Source organism: Branchiostoma belcheri, unplaced genomic scaffold (genome assembly GCF_001625305.1).
Source record: "Branchiostoma belcheri isolate BF01 breed outbred unplaced genomic scaffold, Haploidv18h27 scaffold64, whole genome shotgun sequence".
Classification (NCBI taxonomy): domain Eukaryota; kingdom Metazoa; phylum Chordata; class Leptocardii; order Amphioxiformes; family Branchiostomatidae; genus Branchiostoma; species Branchiostoma belcheri.
Genome location: NW_017804287.1, coordinates 647,886 through 665,807, shown reverse-complemented (window position 1 = coordinate 665,807; position 17,922 = coordinate 647,886). Strand labels below are relative to the sequence as shown.

At 40.4% G+C, this 17,922-nt stretch overlaps 1 protein-coding gene and 2 pseudogenes across 1 annotated transcript in view; all 3 read left to right on the top strand.

The window, feature by feature from the left end:
* LOC109483397 overlaps nt 1-6,465 on the top strand; it is a 31,395-nt gene extending 24,930 nt beyond the window's left edge. Inside the window, exons 3-7 of the mRNA XM_019786404.1 lie at nt 423-508; nt 3,543-3,701; nt 4,287-4,478; nt 4,713-4,871; nt 5,144-6,465. Of these exons, the coding sequence (XP_019641963.1) occupies nt 423-508; nt 3,543-3,701; nt 4,287-4,478; nt 4,713-4,871; nt 5,144-5,161 (614 nt within the window). The 3' untranslated portion in view covers nt 5,162-6,465. The remainder of the gene's footprint in view (nt 1-422; nt 509-3,542; nt 3,702-4,286; nt 4,479-4,712; nt 4,872-5,143) is intronic.
* Nucleotides 6,466-6,811: 346 nt separating this feature from the next.
* On the top strand, nt 6,812-8,911 carry LOC109483352 (annotated as a pseudogene).
* Nucleotides 8,912-10,329: 1,418 nt separating this feature from the next.
* Nucleotides 10,330-16,276, top strand: LOC109483374 (annotated as a pseudogene).
* Nucleotides 16,277-17,922: the final 1,646 nt, after the last annotated feature.

Sequence of the window (17,922 nt, the reverse complement as noted above, 5' to 3'; positions counted from 1 at the left end):
TTTATTTCTTCTTCTTCTTCTTAGGAACAAGTGGGTTGTCTCATTAGTATTTAGACGGGAATCCATGGGAGCCCAGAAGAATACAAATAATAAATAACAAATGATAACATAAATCAAAGTAACATAGATAGGTAAATCATAAGTAAATCATGTCTTGTGATACACATGATAATTGGAGGTCATGTCAAAGGAATATACAGTAACTCAAGAAAGTAGATAGTTAATAATTACATAAAATAATATTAAGAAACCAAACAAACAAATATAAATCGTTGTCCAAAACAACTTTTGCCATGCATATTTATGGCTTTGAAGGTGCAAAAGTATAAACTATGGTCTTCCTTTTATGTCTACATATACAACATAACACTTTGTGTTTTTTTTTTCATCTTATACCCGGATTTTTTTCATCTTGTACCCAGGTCTGCCAGCATGCCGTTCGACCGAGGAATGTGTCCCAGGAATGAGGTGCAAATACCACAGTACCTGCGGATACTCCTTCTGTATGGTAAGGTTCAACCTTTATCTACATACATCGATGCTGTTTGAAGAACGCATCGGTTTATAAAAAAGTGTAAAATGCTATTTGTTGTCATTGGATTATGTTGGCGCAAGGTGGCGCTTTGTCAAGGACGCCGTCCGCCCCACACGTGACTAGTGTCTGTATCCCCCTCGTCCCCTTATACGTCTGAGACAGACTGAGAAGACCTAGAAAAGTACCAACAAAAAACTTTTATAAGGGGTAGAGAAAGGTCTGTAGATAGCCTCCTTTGTTGGCGTTCTCGGTAAGATAATTTCAACCTTCCGACCCAATTTTTTCAGTACTGGAACAGACGTTTCCACGTTTAAGTCGAGATGTATTGCCCATGTTTCTTGGCATGCTTCTTGCTATGGCCTGATCGAGTCTCTCATAGATGAGGTTATCTGTACAGGTTGCTGGTATTACTCTAACAGCCTGTTTTGTCCCACTCTTGTATTACATACATGCTGGTGTGTTTTTCTCATTTGAAAGGAAATCTGGCTAAATCTCTGTACCTCCCTTTGTTGGCACTGACAGTAATTGCGGATTTTCCTTTCTGTAATTGGTAATATTAGTGTACAAGAAATCCCTTTCAATTGGTTATACCGGACGGGTTTAGTAGCTAAGCCTTTGATACGTACTACAAAAACTAAAATTTTGGAACTGTTAAAAATGTTTTTCTAACAGATATACAAAGGTAGACAGAAATCCTCTTGTCGTCCATTGTTTTTCATATTCTAACTTATACTTATTTCCTACTATTACTTTGGCACTGCTTGTACTTTTCGATTAGAAAAAAAAAAACTTTACATCATATCTGCATGTAATATTACCGACCATTGTAAGATTGCAGTAAAATTTGGCAAACCGTTATCGTTGTATCTATGACACCTGGCCTCTCAGTTGTTATATGCGACAATATCCCCTTGACACTTTCGTCTGATGATTATAGTCATCTGAGGGATTTGTCGCTGACGCGTGCCCGTATGCACTGCCAGTCTTTAATATCAATTTTACTTAATTTTATGGATGGCATCCTCAGAAGATCCCCAAACTAGTGCGCGGGCGAATAAAAGATCCCAGCTGAAAAAAAATACAGCAAACCACAGGAATATAAAGCTGGTATCGTGCTGGCCTTTTGGACATTTATGAGTCGGCACTGTGCTGAGTTCTTGAGTTTCGTGGAGCTTCGGCATTGATTTTGGCCTGGTCTCAGGAAAGAAAAAAAACATGGGTGCCATTCCCCTGCAGCAGCTACTAGGGACTATGGAGAATGGCACCCAGGCCAGAGCCTCGAAGGGGGTGATTTTTTTTTCTTTATTTTTTGAGAACAGGCGAAAATCAATGCCCGCACTTGTCTTCCATAAAATGAAATCAGCTCGGCCTTAGTCTGATACACCAGATTATGTGGTATTTCCGTTGCCCGTATCACAGCTGGCTTGGTGCGACCACCGGGCGCCTCGCCACATCAATTACAATCAACTCTGGCACCGGATTTATAAGTTTTAGGTACAATGAGACAGGCGTCATTTATCAAGAGATGAACCCATCACATCTCCAGTTCTTTATATGCATTCCAGATGGCATTTGTACACATTGTAACGTCGTTTTCAGTCGTTTGTTTTAATCAAGTTTATATTAGACGTGTTTTTTTTTACCTAAAATGATAATTGAGCAAATGTTTGTAACCGTGTTTACTGGTTTGATGTTTTCTGGATTGGATAGACCAGTAAGTACTGGTATGTATTAAATGTATTCTACTACCCTAATTCATTTTCTATGCAAAAATCTTTTCTTTTTAGCTTAAAACTTTTCATGCTTTATGCATTTGATCAATTTCACAAATTCTAGCGTTTAGGAACTTCAAATAAAATGCCATTGCTGTAAAAAAAAATGGTATCGACTTAATTGCCGAAATTGACACTGGAGGAGGAAGGCTATAAGATATTTACGAAGAAACTTTAACCATATCATGATGGAGAACTTGCACCAGAAACCTGTTAGGAAAGACATTGCGTATGCCCACTGGGGAACGGATACAGTGAAGTTGATGAAACGTCCAATTTCGAACCCGAATCAGTTAGTGTGCAGTTTTCCGATAAAGCACGCGCTAACGTATGCAGCGAGTTTCTGCTTACTTGGCGCTACTTCAACTATGATGTGATGTAAAGATAAAGCAAGTTGAATAATATCTTCGCAACTTGGCGGGACTTTAAATTTTGATACAAAGAAGGAAAAAGGCGATAACTGAAGTTTTGGCCGACACAGGAGCCTGCTGGGCAAAAAGGAGTAATCCGCGCAAGCGCAGTGGGGCTAGCTTTTGAGATATACGGAACTATTTTTGTTTGGAAATGTTATTTTACAGGGTGTTAAATTTTTCTTTAAAAAGTGAGACTTTTTATCCATGTTTGGGTTGTCCGGTTCGTTAATTTACATATAGGTCTGAATGTGGTCTTGAGAGGTCAGAGGTCACTTGTGTATTTCTGGATCATATCCACGATACTTTCTGCCGTACACAATTTTCTAGTTATGGACTAAATTGAGCTTTTAGAGGTTTTAAGTAGTATCCTGCCAATGTCTGATCTGTTTTTCATGGTGTAAAACTCACTGATAGGTAGATGGCAGATGAAAACTTTTTACCAACTACTTTCTTTGGCATATTTCCCGTGTATTGAGATGCCAAACTCTATAAGTCATGCCGTAACGATCACATAAGAGCTTACCATTTTCCCCTTTTATGCCTCCAGTCTTCGCAATATTTTCAAATAATACAAGGTACTTCATCGATCCGTGAATAGTTTCATCAGGTTGGTAAGACACTGAGTAAATAGACTCTTTCTACACACGACATATGTACACCTGTGCTGTGCAAAGTGAACCAGTCAGAAAGGCTCTGAGGAAGGTGACAGACGGTCACAGAAACGTCAGCTGAATAAAAGACTTGGTTGTGTAAAAAGAGTCTCTTTACTTAATACAAGGTACTATTTTAACGTTTGAAAATGCCCACTGTGTATTTCTGCAGGACACAGACTGGTGTGAGTATGACTACCAGTGTAGCGGCTGCATGCGGTGTATGTGTAACCAGTGCGTACAGCCCACACCCTGCAGGTCAGACCGGGACTGTGACAAGCCGGACCAGTGTGTGTTCCACATGGAGGGGGGATACTACTGCGACAGACTGGTAAGTTTATCAAACTTAAAGGTAACATCTGCAAAGCTAATGCACATTGTTTACCTTCACGTGGTCTAGCATTGCAAACTACTGCTCCGAAGAAGAGGAGGACGAAAAAGAATAATCAAAGCGAAATCACATCTTTTGATGTTTCTTTAAAACGTTTTTGTGTCAAGCATTTTGATTTACCAAGCGACGTAGTGTAATTTCTCCTCTAGCGTTGCCAGGATAGAAGGCATGGCCCTATTAGCTGCTTGCACCCACGTGACATTTACATAGTCAACCCTTCAATATGGCGGACGTTTCGAAGACGCATTTCGTGTGGAAATCGCTCTAAACAATTGGTATCTCACCATCTCTTAAACCTGCTTCTCTCCTACCATTACGCATGAATAAATAACTGTTTTATTTGACAACAACATAAGCATTTAAATTTCAAATTGATGGTATCATTTTACTGTATAATTGATATCGTTCCAAGTGAAGCATTCATCTTTGATCCCTCCTACGCCATAAGCCACCAACATGGCGGCGTCTTCACTATATTTTACTATATTACTATATATGTTGATTTTTTTATTCAATTTTATACAGAAGGATTTGAACACCATCGGCATAGATCCGGCCAAGCCCCACGAGCAGCCCGTTGGGCCGGTGCCGGTGGTGCGCAGTGCCGTGAGCTGGCTGGAGCAGATGTTCCGCCCGCCACCCTGCCTCAGTACGGACGACTGCGGGACTGGGCAGAAGTGTGTCTACCACAGCGACTACAAGTTCTCCTTCTGCAGGGTAGGCGTTTTTGCTGACGCCCCAGGGGCGGAGCATTTCTTTTTCATTGAAAAATAAACTTTGCAAGAAGACTTTCAAAGAGAAAATGAGACACAAAATGTTGAACTAAAATTGAGTCCAGAAACCTGTAATCCCACTCCTGTCTCTTTGAACAAAGGACTGTATCAAATAACTCGTACGAGTGTTTGTTTGTTCTTTTCATTGTTTGTTGGTTGATTTATTTGTTTGTTTTAGGGTCCGCTGTACTGCCAGCGTGACAGCGACTGCGGCAGAGGGAGGCTGTGCCTGTACCACGACTGCAGAAAACCGCCCCCTTGCTACGGCGACAATTACTGCACCCCTCCACTCAGATGCTTGTACCACCAGGACGCCGGGTACTATTGTGACGTCAGCGTAAGTAACAATTTTCATCCAAATAGTCTCAGTTGTAATCATAATTTAATGAAATCTTATCACTGTTTATCAAATTGTACATTGTCGTAACGTTTTTTTGTCAATGTACTATGTTGAAATAACAATGTTGTATTTCGTACATTAATGTGCCTATGTAATCCATGATGATCTTAAATCTGACCAATACGATACAAATGAATTGATGCAAAATGTCTTTTAATTATATTTCAAGCCTTTTGTAAAAGTTCTGCTTGTGCGTCTTCTTTCTTCAGATATCCGGAAATAGTTAACCAAGCATCCGAGCACACGTTACAAGAAGACCTCCAGAAGACGCATGCACACTTTCGAAGATTACTTTGAAGACGTCTTCGAAGACTTCATCCTTTGGGAGTCTTATTTTCACAAAATTCCACTTTCTTATCATCTTCACCTGAACTATGACTCTTGTTCGCAAAGACCGACAGACTCCGAACGGGATCTCTACTCGTGGAACGGCCGATTCTACCAGATCGGAGTCTCTACACTGATAAGCAACATTTTTGTAAGATGCCCAGTTACTTGAAACAGGAACGGTGACTAAAAGGGATTGTATCATTCAGATAACAAGCAGCATTGTACAACTACTGATAAATCGTAAATTAGATATCTTAGTTCACTCTCCGTGTTGCAGTGTAGCATCCCGGATTCTACGTGTAAGCCAATCTGCTGTACATGATGGTTTTTGCTTGTTTTGGGGTGGAACTTATTTTGAATAGCACAATGCATGAGTTGGGACAAAATATTAGGTCAATGAAAGCAAAACATCAAACAAAAATAGATATATATTAGCCAGTCTGCGACCTTAATGAAGACCTCATTCATAGTATCACTGTACAATCATTTAAAAGATCCAAACAACAAAAAAAGATATGTATTTACTGGGTTGATGTACATTCGATGTACATGTATGTTACTTTTACAATTAAACAAAGGCAAAGAAAATTATTTGGGTGGTCTTTATGACATAACGTAAACGTGAACAGGTAACGTTAGCTATTCTTGCACCAATAGATAATATAATATTATATGAATAAGTTGAAAATGGTGATAACATAGTATTAACGAAATAAGAGATATCATATGAATATTTAGATAGTATTACGTGGATTGTATACATAATGTTAGATGTGTATAGGAGGTCCAAGTTTCATGTTTAAATGGGTATGTGTATATAATAACTTTATCTTCATTGTGGGCCAGAAAAATATAACATCAACTATTGTGAGACGTATGTGTTATGTGACAAATCTTGAAAGAGTACTTCCCAATTTTACAACACTGTACATTGTAGTAAGCTCTTTGTGTGAGCATCGATACTGTACAAAACATACATATCAATTAATGTTACATTTTACAACAATCCAGTTAGTAATATATTGTCGTCTTTGCTACTAGTATATTCCTGAAAATCTGTATGTCAATTTATTCTGTACTGTTCACTGCCCAACATTATATTTCTGAATTTGTTCGCGCCTCTATAAAACAAAGTATAACAATAATATCACAAGTTACTGTCATTGCAGTTTTCAAAGTAATCGACAGGAGACGTTGTAGCTTAGTTAAAATATCTAGTGTACAGATGGGTGACCTTGACTACAAACCTATCCCGTATTTTGTTTTGCTAGTTCTTTATTGTGCGTGTTTCTATGTCTGGAATTACAATCGTACGTATAAGTGTTGTTTGTATTTGCTTTGTCATGTCATTTGTTCTAAAATCTATTAAAAAACATCACAGTCAAAAGCAATCATAATCAATACATAGTAGTTATAGGGAAGTATTGAACATACATCGTACATTAAATATTTTTCACCGAGCAGCAAATATCTGCATCTAGTTAAAAAAAATATATTATTTGACCATCCCCCTCTACGCCCTTAATGGAACGCCCCAATGACGCAGGTAGATCTTTTGTTCTCTCGGTTTCGGTGGGTGCAAACACTTCCGTGTACGTGTAGAAATGGCGACCAACGCATTCAGCGAGATTACCGAGGAATTTCTCGTCTGTCAGATCTGTTTGGAGGACTTCAAGCAGCCTAAGGTGCTGCCGTGTCTTCACACCTTCTGCCAGCCGTGTTTGGAGAGGCTCCTGGCCAGAGTGGGAAAACTCTCCTGTCCGACCTGCCGACAGGACGTGCCCCTCCCACAAAATGGCGTCCAAGGACTCAAGTCCAACTTCCTCGTCGGCAAACTGCACGACATTCTGCAGAAACAGCCGAAAGGAAAAGGGGAAACATCGGAGCCACGGGAGGAGGGAGTCCCCTGTACGGCCCTGCCGAGTTCTACTGTATGGAGTGTACCGACTACCTGTGTCACGTATGTAACGACACGCACCGTGGGCTCAAGGTCACCAGGTCACACAAAGCTGTAACCATTCAAGACCTGCAATCTGGCCGACTTGCCGCCGAGCTCCGGGCAAGGGAGACCTCCAAGTGTGAGGCTCACAATGAACTGAACAAGTTCTACTGTGACACCTGTCATCGGGTCATCTGTCTGCACTGTGTGGTAACGGCGCACAAAGATCACCAGTATGTGGAGATAGAGAAGGCGGCCGAGAGGGAGAGAGCAAAGTTCAAGGACAAACTGCCAACAGTCCAGACCACAGCAGGCCTGCATGAGAAGTGGATAGAAGAGCTGCAGTCAGTAAAGGACGACTGGCCCTTACAGGTACAGCGTACAGAAGAACAGCTGGAAAAACAGGCAGAGGCAATCATGGAGGCCGTTCAGAAGGTGAAAAACGACAAAATCCGCCAGCTTCGCGCCATGAATGCTGCTCGGGAGAAACAGATGGACGCCGCCATGGAGGCAGCTGAGATGGACCTGGCCTCAGCCAGGAGCTGTGTCCAGTTCACGGACAATGTGTTGGAGTACGGGAGTCCGGCGGAGGTCATGTCGGTGGCCGGAGAACTGATCGCACGGATGGAGCAAACCGCAGACAAGAAGGTCACAGAGAGGGCTGAACTGACCAAGGATTTCATGAACCTGACCTTTGATACACCGTCTGTTGCCCTAGAGCAGGAAGTTTCAAAACTGTTGGGTGGGATAAAACAAACAACTGTGTCCTTGTCAAACACACTGTCACCAGTTCGGACTAACTTGTCGATCGGTACTTACAGCGGGACACCTAAACTGAGGAAAACCGTTGGAGAGGAAGGCAGTGGAGATGGACAGTTTAACCACCCAACATCACTCGCTGTCACTGCAGAGGGAGACATTGTAGTGACTGATCGTTATAACAAACATCTGCAATTTCTTGACAAAGATGGCTTCTTCAAAAAGAAGGCAGATTTAAGGTTCTCGCCATGGTGTGTGGCGGTTCTGCCAAACGGTGATCTGTTGGTGACAGGAGACGGACACAGGATTCACGTACTGGACAGACAGGGGAGGAAGTCACGTGTCATCCAGGTGACGGGTGCTGAAGAGAAAGATGAAACTACACGAGGCATCGCTGTTGACGGTTTGGGACGTATCATCGTCACTATCGGGTACCAAGTGTTTGTACTCAGTCCCAGTGGTGACGTTATGCTAAAGTTCAGGGTCAAAGGTCAAAGTCAGCAGAAGTTGCGTTCCGGCATCCGTGTGACCGTCAACAGCAGCAACCAAATCATCATCAGTGACTTTGGCAACGACAACCTGAAGATATTCGACCCCACCGGTCGTCATCTCTTCACGTGCGGGTCATGTGGCTCGGGACCTGGTCAGCTGGTTGGGCCCCGCTGTGTCATCACGGACAGCGAGGACAACATCATCGTGGCTGACTTTAGGAACCATCGTGTTTCCCTGTTCAGTCAGGACGGCAGGTTTATCAGGCACGTACTGACACGGGAGGAACACGGACTGGACTTTCCAAAGGGACTAACGCTGACTCACGACGGACATTTGGCTGTTTGTGACTCTAATTCTGTGAAGATATTCAAGATGTAACAGAGAAGAAAATCAGAACTTGCACTGTTTATTCGCTAAAATGACCGATAGGACTAATCTGTGATCAAAGTATTGCCTCAACAGATCTGTGAATTATTGTTGCAAAAACTTGATTGAGTAAAACCTATTTTCACATTTCAGCATAACAAATCTGTCAAACATAAGAATAAAAATGTTAATTCATGAAATGAAGACAGTATCAGTACCAGCTTTGCCAACATACATTATATGTCTAATCACCACTAATAACAAATATACATACATATTTTGTATTCAACTATATGATAAATGTTAATGAATATTAGATCCGTTTGTATTTACAGTTCCGGACAACGTTTGCGACTTAACAAAACAGTTTGTGAACTGTGAAAGTAATTAATCAACAAAACAAACACTACCATAGCCTGTTATCATTGTATTGTTTTTCAAATCTGCATTTAATTGTGTCAAAACTTTTAAACCTTTTCATAGTATTGCCTTATCTTTCAAAATAGACAATTTTAAAAAGTAGACAACATTTTCCACTAGCAAATAAAGTCCCAAAATTTGCCAAACTATCAGGCATACCATGCATTATCAAACTTCGAGCTTGATTTTCAAGAAATGTCCACACATTTCGCAAAAGCGTCAAGCCAAGAAAAAAAAAACTGATGTTAAGTCAAAACGTTCATCATACAACTTTTGTTGTAGAGTTTGCAGCGAGTACGAGTATACGACAGAACAATTAATCTGTTAACTGCCTATGTTTAGATTTTGTACTTTTAGAACGTCTAACACATATTTACATTCACCGATAACGCTATCAATAGTAAACAGTTGCGGCATTGTTTGCAGCACGTAAGCACCGGATTAACAAAAACTTTTTGTGAAATTTTTTTCAGTCAATAAAGGGAAAGATTAAATGATAATGAAGTATAATGGAATTCTGAATGGATGACTCGTGAAACTTGTCACTGAACAATTTTTTTGGAGGTTAACATTCCGGTTACCTTTGACCCACATCTGAGGTCACCTACGTGCTTCAGTGAGGTCACATTTCAGACTTTGATTATAACAAGATATGAAAGAAAATCAAGGGATCAGTACAGTTAAGTCGTTTAGCCTAATAATCTTGTGTTGGGGAGAACATTAGAAATTCTATCATTTTTTCTTCCTTTGCTGTACACATTTCGTTCTATAAATTTCCTAATGCAACGATTTTAAAACAGCATTTTAAAACAAAATTTCATTTGATTGAATATGAAGAATTCGAAAGACTTTGGTAACTTTAACTTCAGATTAGTTTGTGTCTTTGTTTTGTTTTACTAAAGCTTTAAACTAAGACTGTTGTAGACTCGCCGGTTGTGAGTTGCTGGTATCACCGCGACAGGAGACTATAATTGTAATATAAACAGACCGCGGATGTTTGTTTTCTGTCAATAATCTTGTTTGACCTGGCCCCTTTTTAAACACGTTAATGGACTGTTCCACCTCAGCCCAGTCTACTGGAGGTTGAGGGTTGCTCCACTTCATTCTGCGTCATTGAACCCACGGCGTAAGACACCCAGGTATGGCAATACTCGATTATATTTAAATTATGGAGTAGAACTTTTGATACTTATGTCATTAATTTAGATTTGAGAAAATATGTAGGAGGATGGTAACATTTCGATGCTTGTATTACCGAAATACATGGCAGCCTTTGTTCGTTATTTCGAATATTGAACGGAGGGGGCTGGGTAGAAAACTGATTATTTTATCTAAATCTCTGTTCCCAAACTATAAGTCATCGGCTTCAGTACACATTGTAAATATTTTGGTATGGTATCTCTTCTGAAATGAAGTGCTCACACTTCAAATCTCTGAATTGGTTCTGCTTTATCTTCTTTTTGCAGTCTGACTGAAGCACAAAACATAAGTACTGTTTGTTTGCTGTATATCTGCCTCTCAGAAAATGTATATCCACCTTTTCGAGTAATCTTAACCATAAATATAAGATACTTCAGCATGAAAGGAGTTTTAGAAATCCAGATAGTATAACAACAGCGTTTGCCTCAAACAGTAATACTAACCCTAAGACGATGGTGTTACGAATTATGCCCACTGGGACTGAAAAAAGTATCGACTGACTGTAGATTCCTTTTTGATACCACAAAATTACTACTATAATCTCCCTATAATTTGTCACATTTCTTTCAGCCTCAACAATCAAGATGCGGTCTCCTGCCTTTCTTGCTCTGTTCCTGAGCGTTAGCAGTTTAACTACTGTTGACGCTCTCAAGATTGGCGCATTCAACATACAGATTTTTGGGACTACCAAGATGGCGATTCCGGAGGTGGCAGACTTGCTTGTCAGGGTACGTGAAAATAGTTTGTTGACAGAGATATCAAAAAGAGGAGCTGTGCTTCCTTTTTCTGGGAGATTGGCAGTAAAAATCAACATTCATAGCAAATAATGAGTGCCTATATGACGTACGTTAGTGTCCGCGTTGTTGATGGATCAAAGATGCATCGCAGTAAGATATATCCTAATCATTTTGACTTCAGTTTAGCTGAAAGTTTCATGTATTATTTTATTTTGTAAATTCAGGGAGCATCAATCTGCTGAAAACATTATGGTTCTCCCGATCTAATGACCAGTAGCCATGTTTATAACCTTGACCGCCATGGCCCAAGGGCAATGTTGTGACGCCATATGCAAATACCCTGCAGTCATACAAATTTCTTTTTTTTGCCCATATTTGGGTCCCCGACATCGCTGGGTGACTCGGGGTCATTCAGCCATATGGTGCTCTCTCACCAGGACGCTAACCTTTAACACAGTTCTATCCATATTCCATTTATTGCTGTATACGTACTGCTAAAAACGATGCTATGTCAGTGATTATGTCTACTAATATTAGACCTAGTCAGACTTTTTTCTTGGAACATTTCAATGCCCATCTTTACATATTTTGAACCGTTTACATAGATCTGCCTGCGGTATGACATTCTGCTGATTCAAGAGATACGTGACAGCCAGGGGACCGCCATTTTGGATTTACTCAACAGGGTCAACAGGTGAATGTTTTGTGGGTTTTTTTTCGTTGTTGTTGTACTGTTGTTGTTTACTTGGATTGGTTATCTTTAGATGTAGATGCCTGACTGAAACATATTATTCTGGGAGGCTGCTCCATAACTAATGATGCAAATGTTTAAAAGTGTCTTTGGTGTAGAAATTTGTAAATCATTATAAACCTTCTGTACTTGACCGATTCAGCGCTGGTTCTGGAAACTATGCCATGGCGATAAGTGACCGACTGGGCAGAACGGCAAGCAAGGAGCAGTACGCTTTCTTCTACAGGTGAGGCGTGTTCCAGTTATCATAAACACAGTTATGGTTTGCGTATATAGCTCAATGGAACGGGCTAAAACTGTGATCCCTATTTCCCAAACTGTTTTTCATACAAGCGACACCTAGCGGATTACGTTAGCACTACTGCGTGTTACTGACATTGTGCTAAGGTGTTCCCTTTTCTTGGTACAAATGTACTGCATGCATGAACACGACAAATGTTAAGCAATAAGCAATAAGTGACCCCTATCGGTTGAAAGTTGTACTGTCATTTTTACATGTAGAATTTCCCGCCATACAGGACGGATGTCGGCCTGACGCTGACCAACTCGTATCACTATGACGACGGGGACGAATCCATGGGCAACGACACGTTCCAGCGGGAACCGTTTATCGTCCGATTCTCCTCAGATCGAACAGGTGAGGGTGAATGTCTATCCATATACACGTATCAGATAGGTCATACGGTTACAGTGGATTTTACAAAGATCCAAATGCATGAAGTCCCAGCCATGAGTGAAAATGGCAACTTCAAAGATAGCTGTGTCATCTGGTATCTATTAACGTATCTATTAACGCTAGATAGTAATTTGTGCAACTTGAAAATGTCTTCTTTACAGCTCAATTGGCTGCGATAGTTCTACGTGTGCTTAGAAATATGTTGTACAATTATAGTGCCGACGTTGTGAAACAATATTGTTTAAAGCATTTCACCGTTGTCTCTACATTTCAAAAATGTCCGGTTTTCAACAAAAAGTCCTGAAAACTAACGTCCCGTATCGGGTGAACTCTCCAGTTATTGACGACTTTGTCCTGGTGGCCATCCACACCGACCCTCACGAGGCTGTCAAGGAGCTACAATCGTTAGACACTGTCCGGGAGAGCATCGTCTCGAAGTGGAGAATCACGGTATGTGTGGGTTATTTTGATTGCTAGTTGGTTGTGGATGTAATACAGAGGTGGAAGCATGATGTCGTTAAGTACTAGTACCATGCAGTCCTATACTTACTTTGCGAAGTACGCCACACAAACTTTGAGTCCTTTTAATGATAACATGAAACTGCATCTGCATGAGTCTTTTCATACCAACTTAATGATAATATTGCAACATTTCCATCTGATACCACAATATGGAATGAAGACCTTTATTGTACACACATACCCACTGGGTAAAGTACAGGTCACAAAAAGGATGGAATATAGATAACGTTACATATATACATCGTCAAGTAGCTACAATCAAGTAAATTCGGTTTCTTCTCGTTTCTTAGTAATGGCAAAAAAGTAAGAACAAATATATTTCAATATAGAGGGTTTGTCTAAGCTCATTAGAAATATACAACATGTACAATGCTAGAAGAGGTATCATGTGTCCACAAACAATCGCCCACCTACGACCTACCCCTCCCCCAGGATATCATGATTTTGGGAGACTTCAACGGTGACTGTGATTTCGTGCGTCCCATCCACTGGGACAGCATCAGCCTCTGGACCAGGCATCGGACCTACGATTGGCTGATTGGTGATGACGTCGACACGACTATAACGTCGACCGACTGCGCCTATGACAGGTGGGTGCGGTCTTCTGTAGGATACCCGAGGATGTAAATTCTTAGTACGAGTCAACTTGACGAATTGGGCCACCATAGACTACCAATCAACTTTCATTTGATGCAGCACGTTGCGTGCGCGCACTACGCCTGTACCAAATCCAGGACGTATTGTGCATAGCACTTTTACATAACTTAATACTGTAATTTCATATATCGCCCATGGTCTTGATTGCGTAGGTTTGCGTAGCTATATATAGGTCTGCCAAGTTTCAAATGTTGTGTCACAAAAGATATCTAATGCAACGAACAACATTCCGATGCAACGTTTACCAAACATTCAAATTCAACAGACATCAGAACGAAAACGCAGGCGAAATACGATCTACTGGACGGTCACGTGTCCAGAGCAAGACGACAGAACTAGACCACCCCACCCCCCTCCCAAAAAAACAAGTCTTGTTGAAAATTGTTTTCCGTAATCTTTTACAGGATTGTAGTGTCTGGGCCGACCCTAAGGGCAAGCGTTCTCCTGAACAGTGCAGGCGTCTACGATTTTCCCAAGGACCTAGGCTTGCTTTGCACCTGTGAGGTAAATAAAATATGGCGTCATACATGTTTTGAACACGATGCTTGTATATATGGTAATTTGCAAGAACATCAGATTAATACATATCTTGATTGCTCTGTTTATGACTCAGACCTTGTCTCACTTCTCTCTGATTTTGCTTAACCCTCAACAGTACACCTTCCCGGACTGATTAATCTGTACACCTGGGGTCCGCGCGGACCCCAGAACAGTTTTTTGCTAATTTTTAGAAATTATCAACATGCTACCAGCTCAATGGTTTTGCAAACTGATGTGGGAACCTCTGCGTCCACATTACATACAAAAATTATACATTTTGAACTTTTTCTATTTTTTGGTGAAGAAAAGAAGACAAGAAGAAATACCCGATTTTTAAACCCATTTCAGACTGAAGGGGCTTTTGAGGCCAAACTTTGATCTCAGATAGCGGCTAAACGGCTTGCGCTAGAAGTATCAAATTTGGAGACCTTTCCTAAAATGTCTCTGGAAAAAAGTTCATATTAGTTTAATACTAGCAAGTTGATGTTTTTTTTGTGTTGCCATGGCAACGGGCTATTTTTTTGAAAATAGAAGTAATTTTGGTTTAAACATAAAATATTTCTGAGTTTTATATTAAACTACACTTCTTTTCCAACATTAATAACATCTTACATAATTAAATATAAATTAAATCATTTAATATGCATAGAATATGCTAATTTGATGACGTCATTGGTCAAAATCCAACATGGCGGACTATATTATTAGCTCTGACGTCCTATGACGTCATAATTACACCAAAGTTATTAAAATTTGATTCTATTACTACACCATTCTCTGAAAACTTGGTAGACATACGATGAGTGCATAAAAACATATAAAAACGGAAATAAGGTAATGTATAAGAACGCCAGTGTATCCATTATGATCGAAAGCCGGCTGGGGTCCGCGCGGACCCCAAAAGAAAATCAGATATAATTTTTTTATAAATGGTAGAAACGGAGTTTTCTGCACTGTATTGAGAGACAACTTTGTGGGTAACAATTACTTAAAATTTCAGAAAAAAATCTTTAGAAACAAAAAGATATTACAGAATATATAGTGCTGGGGTCCGCGCGGACCCCAGGTGTACTGTTTAGGGTTAAAAAAGAAACATTGTCTATCGTCATTGTTATTTCTATGCTAAAAGCGCCGCATGCGACGGTTTATAAAATTGCAAAGACTCCACCTTACGTGTCGATTTTATAATCTACAACTGGTGATTGGTTTTGGATTTGGTTTCAGGCATTGGCTGTCAGCGACCACTATCCGGTAGAACTGGACCTGATGGAACCAGGTTAGTGTTCCTTTCATCAGACATTAATAGATAAGTGAAAGAAGATATGTGATGTATTTTATTAGTATAACATTTACTACATTTAACCATAGCCCCGTTTTCGTGGATTCTCGCGAGATTTTATTTGATGGGAAACTCAGCTCTATTCGCACTGACGGACAATCTTAGCTAGGTGTTTACAAATACAGAACAGAGATGCTCAAAACACAAGAACTTAAAAACCACAAATTTCTGATAACTTAACATGAAGGTTCATCTGTATAGTTTTACATTATGACAGATAGGCTAAAACGGAGTTGACCGAAAATGTGGTCAAGTCCCAATTTTCTTAGTGTTGAAATATAAAGTTTTTGCCGTTCCGTCATACATTTCTAATAATTTGCATCCTCTATTCGCTACAGGTGGACCGCAAACAGCTGTTACAGCTGCACCTGATCCACGTCCCGACAGCTACCTGGCTGATGTAAGTGTCCCCTTAGATCAGCTCGACTTCAGCCGGGCCCTGTCGACCTCCGCTTCGCTGCAGAGCAGGTCAAATACGCTAGGGGGGACAAGCATCTGTGGCTGGAGACGTACCGGCAGGCTGTTGCTCTGGTGGAGGCAGATTTGATGTATGACATGTAATGTTACCACCATGTGGCAAAACTTACAGGGGAAAATAAACACCATGCTTCGAACGACGTTTTGGTCATCGTGCTCTGTATCGTTCAAAATATCTAATGTTATTTTAGATTCATGGACTAGATCTAGACCTAATTCAAAACAAACAAAAAATCATACTTTAGGCATCCTGACAGTTTGCACTCCTCGACTTCCTGAATTCTTCCTTTGTTCACCTCAAATTCCTGCTGGCTCCTGGTCAGATTCTGGAACCTTTGACCTTCTGCCATTTTTCCTGCCAATCCTCCCCAACCACGTGCTATCAGCCCAATTTTTCCAGATACAGAAACGCAGCTCAACCACCCAAAACAATACCTCCGTACCCGAAAGCATAGAACAACTTGCTATTATAAAATACTGTTGGATGAACAGGTAAATGAAGTGGATGATATAGAAAAGAGCATTTTTTGTTTAAAGACAGTCTGCATGTTTGTAATTTGTTTCTAGATCATCGCAAAGAGACAAAGAGGGTCAACCAGGAAAACACACACACACACAACTTAAGAAATAACAAGATGGTATCAAGATCTTGTGTACAAATTATGGTTGATAGAAGCAACTTTCTTTAAGTCGAATAACATATATCCTCTCCAGAACGCATCTATTAGTTAAGATGTTTTGCGACATGACATTACCATTATGTTCTTTGAATTCGACATAAATAAATAAAGCTTAATTGAAATCACTGTAACGGTGTAGGACTATAATTCACCACCAACAGGGACCAAGAGAAATTTAGGTCACACGATCAGGGGGACATTTGTCGGTCACAGCGGCGAATCAAAACCACCTTTAGTTTGCAAAGTCATTACTCTTACGTCTAAAGGAGGCATGAGTAGATAGTTCAATCCATTCAGGGATTACATGTTTTGGGGTCACATCATATGGGGCACATAGACGCCCTTTCGCTATGCAAACAATTCTTTGAGGGATTTTCTGTGAGTGCCACCGGTTAGACAAAAACCTCCGGGGGCAGCTAAGAGCTAATGGAGAAACATTCAGTGTACAGAGGCAAATGGAAAAGTTTCTTTGAGCCATTATTGTTTTCTTGATACCTGGTAAGATATTCTTTCCACAGATATGACATGAAAATAGCGGCTGACAAGTCGTTCGGTGTAATATTGTAGCAAGCTGCCGCCGCGCCGCGTGCCTGTGAAGCTGGTGTGTTGCGCCGAAGGGTGGTTATACCGGCTATACAGATACAAATGAAAAGTTCATTTCATTTATTCGTCTATATTATCCTGTCTACTAGACAAATTGCATCCCAAAAAGGACACACAAAGTATGTGAGTATCACCAGCGGAGATTCGAACTCCCAACCATTGAAACAAAGCAAGATAAGAGAATATGCTTCATCGAGTAGAATGACACGTTAACTATTGAACTTGAAAATACGCAATGGATTATTTCCTTAGATTGCTTTGGGTATTATTGTTATTCTTCTTCTTATATGAATTGTTGTATTGATATTTGACGTCAATTGTGTACCAATGGTCCGATGTGTGTGCTGTATAAGTGAGCAAATGAACAGTAAATGACTCAAACCTTTTACCCAAAAGATCACTTTAGCCAGAAACAAAATCAGGTCACCGGAGGGGTTTGAAGATGAAAAATGAAAGACTGAATGAATCATCAGTCATTCTTCTGTAAACATGCACAGAAT